The sequence below is a fragment of the Triticum aestivum genome, chromosome 2A (assembly GCF_018294505.1).
Source record: "Triticum aestivum cultivar Chinese Spring chromosome 2A, IWGSC CS RefSeq v2.1, whole genome shotgun sequence".
NCBI lineage: Eukaryota > Viridiplantae > Streptophyta > Magnoliopsida > Poales > Poaceae > Triticum > Triticum aestivum.
The window spans coordinates 768717932-768730355 of NC_057797.1; the positions used below are offsets into that span (position 1 = coordinate 768717932).

A 12424-nucleotide genomic window follows, 5' to 3' on the forward strand; every position below is an offset into this window, starting at 1 on the left:
CGAAGCACTGTCCATCGGCAAGGAGCTGGCAGTGTTTGGTGGGTGAAGGGTTTATACCTTGCTCGGAATGTTTGTATATGTGTGACAGTACCATCTCGACCATGTTACGGTCATTCTCCCACGGCCTAATCTGCATCGGAGAATTGGCATTCTTCAGTTTTATGCATCTGTTGAAACAGATGATGTTCTGTCTATGAGGGATGGATTGTTGTGGTTACCTGATCTGTAACATTCCCTGGGACTATTGGTATTTTGTCGATGACACGAGGGTGGGCATTTTGCTGAAGGAATGAAATTATCTGACGAAGAAAAAGAATAAAGCATAACTGCATGTATCTATGTAACAATGAATCATGTAGAAATGTGTGATTAAGATGATTACCTGTTTAGCAGTGATGCCGTTATCAAATGCACCATACAGACTTTCTTTTGTAATATTTTCCACAATAAGGTTTGGGAGTTGATACTCTACCCTACAGGACCATATTTGTTGAAGCGCATTCAGCAAAGATTGAAACTCAGAGCACGAGCGGTATGAAGGACTCACAAAATACAGCTACCATATGCAACTGTGAACAATCTTTTCAATTGAGGAGGGTTAAGACAATAACTAGAGCCACAAGCAGAGTCGGGTTCAACATTTTTGAGGGGCTTTGCATCTTGGACGTCCATACATAGTTAGGTTAATAAGCTAACAAGCAAATAAGTAATACAATTTTGCTGCATTTTGTATTCCTAGATTTAGTGCTTGACTCCGGTAGGAAATTTGGCATTGCTTAGCTTATTCAGGGCATCTCACAAAGAAGATCGGGAGCCCTAGTTGCTGCCTAGAACAAAAGCGAACCAATGCTCTCAGGTTCATGCATCCAAATAACTGAACTAGCATAGAAAAATGCCACTCGATGCAGTTCTGCCAGATTTGGTAAAACAATCTGGAAGCGGTATAGAACCGCTAAAGTGCTGGCGCGTGCGCGCACACACACACAGGACGGAGACGGCCGGGCTGTGTGGTAAGGCCAACTCCAACGCACGACCCCAAATGGACATCCGCTTTGTTAGGATTTCGTCTGTTTGGGGTGGCAATGGGCCATGTCCGCCCGGATTCGTGGATGCACCGGCCGTGCGTGGGCGCACGGCCGCATCCCGTCCGCATGCATTTTTTTCGCAAACACATCCTTTAGTTTTTCATCATTGATTTTTGATACATGGAAGCACATCACCAAATCTTAACTAGAATAGCAAGACCAAAGAAAACAAGAACCACAAGAAGACATTTAGGAAGATATCCAACTTCTATAACTGCTCCCGTAAGTTGGATTAGTGCCTTCTCGATGCATTCATTGTTGATCCGTGGAGGCTCAATCTTGCGTGCTTCTTTCTTCTTCGAGTCTAAAGAAGTAGACTTTGCTTCCTCGCATCTAGTCTCATGTCTAGCCGCTATTCTCTAGCAACAAGTGCACTAGTCTCATCTCTAGCCTCTATTCTAGCTACAAGTGCACGAACACCTACTAAATTACGCTCTATCAATATATCGATCTACACCTCTTCCCAATACCAAAAGTTGCATCCATTCTACAAATAAAAATTTAAGTTGGCACAGCTTGTCAAATCCAAGAGCACAACCGAAACTAAGTAGCACATACCCCAACGGTTGAGCACTTGATGAACACCCATCTGGGATGTTCCGGCGTTGTAGACACGCGACGCAAGACCTTCTTTCGGCAGTCGTCGCACTTAATGAGTGGCAACGGTGCACCGACGAGGTTTTGAGCCAGCAACGAGTCCGGCCGATGGCCATTCGTGTATCTTTCGGCGAACTGCCGACGGTGTAGATCGGAGCGGCTAGAGGAGGAACCAGTACCTGCATGCGGCCTTGCGGCCTTGCCGGGGCCTTTCCGCCTGGTGCCCGGCCAGTCCATGCCACGGCACGACCTCCCGCAACCGGGAGAGCTCAAGTCCGGCCGGCTCCGCTCCAAATCCAACCGCAGGGAGCGCAAATCAGGTGGTCGTGGTTGGGTAGCTCGGGGCATCGAGGGAACGGGGGCTACGACTAGGGTTAGGGCGAGCACGCGACCAAGCTGCACAAAGGCAATGGCGGCGGTTGCGACGAGGCACTAGATTGGAGGTGTGCGGCTGGAGGGGGTTTGGTGGGGATAGAAAAGGAGGGGTCTGTCTCCCCAACGGGCGGGCCAGGGGAGGACATGGGCAGGCACGACGCACCCATGCGTATCCGTTCGGTCACAATCTTGGCCCAAACTTAAGCCGGAATGGGTCGAAAGCGGACAGAAAACGAACAACAGTCCGTTTGCGGCCGCGCGTTGGGAGGCCTGATCTGTCCATTTACCCCCAAACTAACGCGAGCGGACATGATGGGGTTGAGCGTTGGAGTTGGCCTTAAAACCCTAGAGGAGGTGGAGGATAGCGGATTGGCTGGTTTTGTTTATGTGGACTTGTGGAGGCCTCGCTTCAAGAGTTAATTTTTTCTCATGTAGTTCCTCTAGTTATTTCGTTGTTTGTGCATGATATAAAACATTCCATCTCTTATATGTGTGAAATACTTTCTATTAATAATAATACTGAAAAAATGCATCTCTTCTAGTGGTAACTATACTAAAAAATTGTGTTCATGTACCCAATGAAAATATATAGTGCATGTAGTAAACATCAGGCTTCATATAACAATCGAAGTATTGACACCATGGTCGCAAGGTCATAAGCAATTTATATCCAAGACTACACGGATGGATACCTTGGATCTCAGCCGATGGAAAACTTACTGCATACTGCAAACCCTGCTCTTCGGTCAGAACAAACTGTGTCCACAACAGTTAAGGATACCAGTATCACGTAACCACAAATACATGTTCTACATAGTAGTTTTCCGTCATATGGTGTTCTAACCTTTAGTTTTAAGTTTTTAAATATGTTCACAGATATTTTTAATGATCTATAGTAAGTCAGCTAGCACATGTAGTTGCACAGGTTGATAATTAGTGCCATTCTAAGACTGAATAGCACCACAGTGCCTACTGTAATGGATGTAGTGAACTATGCATGTTTTTTTGGGTTGATGTGACTACTACCTCATACACTGATGGGGTAAACATGCCACAAGAGATTTTGGTATAGACAATGGAGTATTGAGTGCATGCCTTTTGCACATATAATTTCAAGTAAATAAAATATAATACACAGTTGTAGGTTCAAGCAGAATTACAAATCTCTCTGCACAATAAGATTACAAAGCCCTTTATTATAGTATAATAGTACATCTCTCTCCAGGGTACAGACGAACCTTGAAATAAACATAAATCTACTTGTCTAAAAGCTAGATACAAAGGTGACATAATGGATATATTCTCAAAGAATCAACCTTCTAGCATGCTTGCCATGGTAAACTACATCTAAAAGATGATTTAACTTGACATAGAGTCTATCAAAGATTTGATGTCATTAGCGATATTCTTGGCATCTGCTGCAATACCGGCTAATCCTCTCCTCGCTAACCCAGCACAGTAGAGCCCATTTTCACCTTTCCAATGATTCGGATATTTTTGGATGGGCAGTCCGTTGCCATTTAACATGCTCTCACCATTCTGGATTAAAAAAACATAGAGCTTGTTAGCAGATTTAATAATGGCTACACCAAGAAAACAAACTCAGACATGTTCAAACACCAGCTATATTACCTTGAGCCATATATTTGCCGTGCTTTTGTATCCAGTTGCAAACACAATCGCATCAAATGAGATTCTTTTACTGCATTGAAATTTAACTATGTTGCCCTTGATCTTACTAATGCTCCCTTGAACCTGTATAAGATAAAAAATACATTGATAACTTGGCATATCAAATCAACATATGTTATAAAGTTATGTCATGTCAAGGATATACTTACTTTGATGATGCCTTTTTTGATCAATCCAACAGTCCCAAGATCAATCACTGCAGATCGACCTGTTTCTGCTTTGAGGGTCATTGGACCCATTTTTGGCCTTGTGATGCCATGTCGTGACAGGTCTCCAAATATTAAATACGCTGCCATCACAAGGAGTTTATCCACTAGATTCAATGGAAGATGGTGAGCAAGTGTCATGCCCAAATGAATTAATTCCTTTGTCATTACATGAATCTGCAACCACAAAACATGTCACACCTCTTTTGAAGTATGCATGATAAATAAAATTGCATAGAATTTCTTCTTTCAAGAATTCAATTTTTGTCATGTGGTTCCTCTAGTCTTTTAGTTGTTTGTGTGCAATATAAAACAGTTCATCTCCTTTTCTATGTGAAATACTTCCTATTAGTAATAACACTTAAAATTGCATCTCTTCTATTAGTAACTATACTAAGAATTTGCGTTCATAAACCCAATGAAAATATATAGTTCATGTACATACCGGGCTTCGTATAACAACCGATGTGTTGGCACCATGGGTCGCAAGGTCATAAGCAATTTCCATCCCGGAGTTGCCGGATCCAACGACCAATACATTCTTGCCAGAGTAGCTCTTGCCTGACTTGTAGCTTGAGGAGTGGATGACATCACCTGAAAAGCTTTCTAGTCCAGGGATCATTGGAATATTCTCTGCACTATTCTCACCACTTGCCACAACAAGGAACTTTGCCGTGAACTTGACTGTGGTGCACTTTGACATGTCCTTTGCCACAATGACCCAACATTTTTCATCATTGTCATATGTGGATGACTCCACGCTGGTGAGGTACTTCGGTTGAATGTTGAAATGCTCAACATAATCATCCAAGTACTTCACAAACAAGTTTTTTGGTATGTATGTTGGTGCATCTACAGGGTATGACATGTGTGGCAACTCACAGAACTCCTTTGCAAGATGCAGCTTGAGGCGATCATACGCGCGGTTGCGCCAAAGTGACGCGCTACAGCTCTCACGCTCGACTATGACATAAGGAATTGCGAATTGGCTAAGGCATGCTGCCGTTGCGAGGCCTGCTGGCCCAGCACCAACAATCAACACTGCAACACTCTCCATTTCAAAGGGAAGAGTTGACAAAGTTGTGGGACAAGTCTGGTGGTAGGTTGCAATGTTTGTGTGTTAGCTCGATGAACTTTGGATGACATGCTCGCCTATGTGGGCGTATATATACGGGTATCTTTCATGGGCCAATCTGTTTTGGATTGAGGGATGGAAAAGGTAAATATTTATTGAGGCCTAATCCTGGTGTGTAGGAGTATTTCCATCTAAAAATGGAGCCGTTGTTGGTGTGAAAGCGTGTACTGATACAAAATATGCAGGAAACACACTCTTGATCGATTGCTGTTATTGGAAACTTATCGACCATCTTTTTGATGTGTAGATTAAAGATTCTTCGTGTTTCTTTCCTTTCGCGTCGTCACCAATGACAATAACTGCTCTAATATTCAAGTGTTTCTTCCTCTTTCTATACAATATAGGATAAGGATAAGTCTGATTTCCAAACACACATTTATAGGCAAAGTCCTATTTCATTTTCTCAAGTTAACATAATATGGATGACAAAGTGAAACAATCATCTAAGAAGGATTTGGTACTAACCATGTTAACCGGTTTTGCCGGCTAGTTTTGCCTCCAGTTCAGTTGTACGACGGCCAGTTTTTCCTCCGGTTCAGTTGACGACCATTGCCACAATATCTTTGGTGTCAACACAACGAGCCGTTCGATGTTGTGAACAAACAAAAAGTGGAACTTCAGTTCAAATATTTGAAACCAGTTTTTTTATATAATTTCGTTTCTATACTGAACACTCGTTTAATGTGAGGCCATATTTCAACTTTGGTACATGTATATTGTCCTACGCCTGAACATCAAATTGAGCGCTCATTGTATTTTAACTGTGCACACCAGAGTGTGAATACTCATAAACCCCTAAGTATTTTGTTAAAAATATACTAAACCAATTTACTGAAACAGAGGATTTTTTCACAATAGAGACATATTTTGTTGGAGAGATTGAATCCCCATATATTATCAGTGAGACTTTGGACTTTTTTTCTTTTGAGAGATTGCATCTTTATTAACCGGTGAGAATTTATATTTGTTTGGAGAGATTGATATAGAAGTTATACACTAAGATATTGCATGATGGAAAGATATGTTTTTAGATGCCGAGGGCTTTTATGTATGACACCGTGAGATTTTGGTCGTGTAGAGAGATAATCTATTTGGAGTGGTCGAATCTTTATAAATGAGAAACACTCAGTTCTTTTGGGGGGATGGCTGATTGTTCATTATTTTCGGTCATTTTTTTGCTGTGGGGTCGCTCAGATTTATTTGGAGACATAGCATCAATGTACAGGATAGTGTATTTATTTGGATGGCACATGGAGAATTTTGGTCACGTTTGCTTGCCGAGAGATTTTACCCTGTATGGGTTAGTTTTTTTTTTGGATGGTCCAATTGCTTGTGGGATGGTACAATCTGGACGACTAATTTTTTGTTTTTTGAGATGGCCTAAGCATTCAGGTTTTTTTTTGGATAGTCTGGTCGCTTAATTTTTTATTTATGGTCTGATCGCTGATTATTTTATCACTGAGATTTTATTTGTACGCCTAAGTTTTTTTGGGGGGGATAACCTAATTGCTCAGTTTTTTTTATATTTTGGCCGCTTAGATTTTTTTGGGATGGTTTGATCGCCCATTTTTCTATCGCTAAGGTTTTACCTGTACGCCTATGTTTTGTATTTTTGGAATGGCTTAGTCGCTTAGTTTCTTTTGAATAGTCTATTCGCTTAATCTTTTTAGAGGGTTAGTTTTTTGTGTTAAACTGATCGCTACTTCTTTGTGGATGCTGGCCTGGTGGGATGGTCCAACCTTTTGTGAACATTAAGGAGTGCCCTTTTTTCCTCACGTTACCGTCCCACCTGGTTTACGTATATCTAACGGTTATACCTTTTTGATTAGAAATAGGCACATCGAATTAAAGGTTGGATGTTTCTTTTCTTTTTTTTTTGCGGGGTAAAGGGAGTTTTATTCCAAAATTATCGAGTTACAATCGCGAGGTAAGAAATCCTCAGTACATGGGGGCCCTGTAAGTAACCATTATTGTGGGATTTTCTAAACTAATTATCTTTATTCTAGTGATCCTGTCAAGTATTTTTATATACAATAATAGATAAATAATAATATGGGCGGATTGTTTCGTCTATGTACGGGCATCCAACTCGTCCAACATATAGAGCTATAGATTCTCGTTCATATATGGATGAGCACCAAGGAAAAAGTTTATATCTCAGATCTAGCTCCTTAATGGTTGGATACATACATAATGCAAGTATAAAAAGTAGTGTCCTTAATGTGTGGATATAGACTCTCACGCCTGGCCGGCTGGCCGTGTATTTGTTTTTTTGCATGCATCCATATACCAAGAGAAGAATGCATATGCACGCACGTAAAAAAGTGTTGGCCCATGTCACGCTAGCATTTTCTAAGAGTCCTAGTCTTGCAAGGAAAGAGTCCTAGCCTAGCAAGAGAAAACATAATCCCACGCCTCTCTACTCTTTTTAGGAAAGTCCTACCTAGCTTTGTTTATCTAAGGATAGCTGCAGTTTTTTTTCTTTTTAGTTTTTTTAGAGGTCTTAGATCTAATCCGTTAATTATGTCGTTTAAGTTATGGGTCCACCAAACGAACGACCAGATGTTTCTAATTATTGTGGTAATTTCTAACTTATTTATCTTTTTTCTGATTAACCCATCAACAACTTTTTATATATAATAGATGTTAGCGTTGCATTTCTTCTTTGTTGTGAACAGTAGGGAGTTCGTGTACATATATTAAATAATAATATAAAATATATAATGTTAAGAAATATAGGAAAAGGGGAAATAAAATACAGAGGTACACTCCGTCAATCCACGAGTCTTATGATCATCTTTCAGTTACTAGTTATAGTAGCTTTCTTCCCTCAAAAAAAGTTATAGTACCTTTCAGCCAATTCAATTTTGGCATCAACGATCTTTTCCATCCGAGTATATTTAATGTTGGAAGTCAGTAAAGTCCAACGAGTCAGTTGATAAAAGTGATGGACTGAATTGGGAGAAGCTCATCCCCTATATATGCTTTATTCCGTTAGTTCACCTTGTAAAAAAATACTTAGCATTTCTTATTGTACTGATTCAATTGATGTTCTATCTATTCCATTGACAATATCGGTGTTTCCCCCAAAAAGAAAAGGAACGATTGCTTGCTTGCTATGCCTTCAAATATAATGAACATCCGGTATATATGCAAGTAGCGGCCTTGTTCATCATGTAAGTGCCTAATATGTGAAATATATAATTGCGTATTTGAGCCAGGTCTACATTATCTATGTAGATAACTTGGATCTCTCTAGAAGTGCCAACTAGAAAATAAAGTTGACATTATGAGAGAAAAAGTTACTTATTATTTTTAATTATAAAAATATAACTAATTAAGGCGGATTCCTTCAAATATTGCAAATACTTTGATGGTGCTTTTTTGTTGGTCCAACAGTCCCAACTCAATCGATAGGTCGGTCGGTTCCTAACTTGAGGGTCATTCGACCCATTTTTGGTTTTGGGCCTTGTGATGCCATGCCTCGATTGATCTTAAAATATGACATTCTCCGCGGTCACAAAGAGGTCACCCACTATATTTAGTGAAAGACAATGAGCAAGTGTCATCCCGACTGAATTAATTCTCTTGTCATCACATGAATCTGCAACCAATAGACATGGCATGCCTCTTTTGAAGCATGCATGATAAAACAAAATTCCATAGAATTTCTTCTTTCAAGAGTTAATTTTTTGTCATGTAGTTCCTCTAGTTATTTCGTTGTTTGTGCATGATATAAAACAACCCATCTCTTATATGTGTGAAATACTTTCTATTAATAATAATATTGAAAAAATGCATCTCTTCTAGTGGTAACTATACTAAAAAATTGTGTTCATGTACCCAATGAAAATATATAGTGCGTGTAGTAAATATCAGGCTTCATATAACAATCAAAGTATTGACACCATGGTCGCAAGGTCATAAGCAATTTATATCCAAGACTACACGGATGGATACCTTGGATCTCAGCCGATGGAAAACTTACTGCATACTGCAAACCCTGCTCTTCAGTCAGAACAAACTGTGTCCACAACAGTTAAGGATACCCGTATCACGTAACCACAAATACATGTTCTACATAGTAGTTTTCCGTCATATGGTGTTCTAACCTTTAGTTTTAAGTTTTTAAATATGTTCAGATATATTTTTAATGATCTATAGTAAGTCAGCTAGCACATGTAGTTGCACAGGTTGATAATTAGTGCCATTCTAAGACTGAATAGCACCACAGTACCTACTATAATGGATGTAGTGAACTATGCATGTTTTTTTGGGTTGATGTGACTACTACCTCATACACTGATGGGGTAAACATGCCACAAGAGATTTTGGTATAGACAATGGAGTATTGAGTGCATGCCTTTTGCACATATAATTTCAAGTAAATAAAATATAATACACAGTTGTAGGTTCAAGCAGAATTACAAATCTCTCTGCACAATAAGATTACAAAGCCCTTTATTATAGTATAATAGTACATCTCTCTCCAGGGTACATACGAACCTTGAAATAAACATAAATCTACTTGTCTAAAAGCTAGATACAAAGGTGACATAATGGATATATTCTCAAAGAATCAACCTTCTAGCATGCTTGCCATGGTAAACTACATCTAAAAGATGATTTAACTTGACATAGAGTCTATCAAAGATTTGATGTCATTAGCGATATTCTTGGCATCTGCTGCAATACCGGCTAATCCTCTCCTCGCTAACCCAGCACAGTAGAGCCCATTTTCACCTTTCCAATGATTCGGATATTTTTGGATGGGCAGTCCGTTGCCATTTAACATGCTCTCACCATTCTGGATTAAAAAAACATAGAGCTTGTTAGCAGATTTAATAATGGCTACACCAAGAAAACAAACTCAGACATGTTCAAACACCAGCTATATTACCTTGAGCCATATATTTGCCGTGCTTTTGTATCCAGTTGCAAACACAATCGCATCAAATGAGATTCTTTTACTGCATTGAAATTTAACTATGTTGCCCTTGATCTTACTAATGCTCCCTTGAACCTGTATAAGATAAAAAATACATTGATAACTTGGCATATCAAACCAACATATGTTATAAAGTTATGTCATGTCAAGGATATACTTACTTTGATGATGCCTTTTTTGATCAATCCAACAGTCCCAACATCAATCACTGCAGATCGACCTGTTTCTGCTTTGAGGGTCATTGGACCCATTTTTGGCCTTGTGATGCCATGTCGTGACTGGTCTCCAAATATTAAATACGCTACCATCACAAGGAGTTTATCCACTAGATTCAATGGAAGATGGTGAGCAAGTGTCATGCCCAAACGAATTAATACCTTTGTCATTACATGAATCTGCAACCACAAAACATGTCACACCTCTTTTGAAGTATGCATGATAAATAAAATTGCATAGAATTTCTTCTTTTAAGAATTCAATTTTTGTCATGTGGTTCCTCTAGTCTTTTAGTTGTTTGTGTGCAATATAAAACAGTTCATCTCCTTTTCTATGTGAAATACTTCCTATTAGTAATAACACTTAAAATTGCATCTCTTCTATTAGTAACTATACTAAGAATTTGCGTTCATAAACCCAATGAAAATATATAGTTCATGTACATACCGGGCTTCGTATAACAACCGATGTGTTGGCACCATGGGTCGCAAGGTCATAAGCAATTTCCATCCCGGAGTTGCCGGATCCAACGACCAATACATTCTTGCCAGAGTAGCTCTTGCCTGACTTGTAGCTTGAGGAGTGGATGACATCACCTGGAAAGCTTTCTAGTCCAGGGATCATTGGAATATTCTCTGCACTATTCTCACCACTTGCCACAACAAGAAACTTTGCCGTGAACTTGACTGTGGTGCACTTTGACATGTCCTTTGCCACAATGGACCAACATTTTTCATCATTGTCATATGTGGATGACTCCACGCAGGTGAGATACTTCGGTTGAATGTTGAAATGCTCAACATAATCATCCAAGTACTTCACAAACAAGTTTTTGGTATGTATGTTGGTGCATCTACAGGGTATGACATGTGTGGCAACTCACAGAACTCCTTTGCAAGATGCAGCTTGAGGCGATCATACGCGCGGTTGCGCCAAAGTGACGCGCTACAGCTCTCACGCTCGACTATGACATAAGGAATTGCGAATTGGCTAAGGCATGCTGCCGTTGCGAGGCCTGCTGGCCCAGCACCAACAATCAACACTGCAACACTCTCCATTTCAAAGGGAAGAGTTGACAAAGTTGTGGGACAAGTCTGGTGGTAGGTTGCAATGTTTGTGTGTTAGCTCGATGAACTTTGGATGACATGCTCGCCTATGTGGGCGTATATATACGGGTATCTTTCATGGGCCAATCTGTTTTGGATTGAGGGATGAAAAAGGTAAATATTTATTGAGGCCTAATCCTGGTGTGTAGGAGTATTTCCATCTAAAAATGGAGCCGTTGTTGGTGTGAAAGCGTGTACTGATACAAAATAGGCAGGAAACACACTCTTGATCGATTGCTGTTATTGGAAACTTATCGACCATCTTTTTGATGTGTAGATTAAAGATTCTTCGTGTTTCTTTCCTTTCGCATCGTCACCAATGACAATAACTGCTCTAATATTCAAGTGTTTCTTCCTCTTTCTATACAATATAGGATAAGGATAAGTCTGATTTCCAAACACACATTTATAGGCAAAGTCCTATTTCATTTTCTCAAGTTAACATAATATGGATGACAAAGTGAAACAATCATCTAAGAAGGATTTGGTACTAACCATGTTAACCGGTTTTGCCGGCTAGTTTTGCCTCCAGTTCAGTTGTACGACGGCCAGTTTTTCCTCCGGTTCAGTTGACGACCATTGCCACAATATCTTTGGTGTCAACACAACGAGCCGTTCGATGTTGTGAACAAACAAAAAGTGGAACTTCAGTTCAAATATTTGAAACCAGTTTTTTTATATAATTTCGTTTCTATACTGAACACTCGTTTAATGTGAGGCCATATTTCAACTTTGGTACATGTATATTGTCCTACGCCTGAACATCAAATTGAGCGCTCATTGTATTTTAACTGTGCACACCAGAGTGTGAATACTCATAAACCCCTAAGTATTTTGTTAAAAAGATACTAAACCAATTTACTGAAACAGAGGATTTTTTCACAATAGAGACATATTTTGTTGGAGAGATTGAATCCCCATATATTATCAGTGAGACTTTGGACTTTTTTTTCTTTTGAGAGATTGCATCTTTATTAACCGGTGAGAATTTATATTTGTTTGGAGAGATTGATATAGAAGTTATACACTAAGATATTGCATGATGGAAAGATATGTTTTTAGAT

The 12424-nt window shown here is 39.5% G+C and overlaps 1 protein-coding gene and 1 pseudogene across 1 annotated transcript; both read right to left on the reverse strand.

Moving 5' to 3' along the window:
• Positions 1-3416: 3416 nt before the first annotated feature.
• On the reverse strand, positions 3417-5012 carry LOC123186599 (probable indole-3-pyruvate monooxygenase YUCCA10). Its single transcript, XM_044598336.1, has 4 exons — positions 4401-5012; positions 3899-4132; positions 3690-3812; positions 3417-3596 (listed from the first exon to the last, which is right to left on the reverse strand). Exons 1-4 carry the CDS (start codon positions 5010-5012, stop codon positions 3417-3419), a joined length of 1149 nt encoding a protein of 382 aa, XP_044454271.1.
• Positions 5013-9717: 4705 nt separating this feature from the next.
• On the reverse strand, positions 9718-11312 carry LOC123186600 (probable indole-3-pyruvate monooxygenase YUCCA10; annotated as a pseudogene).
• Positions 11313-12424: the final 1112 nt, after the last annotated feature.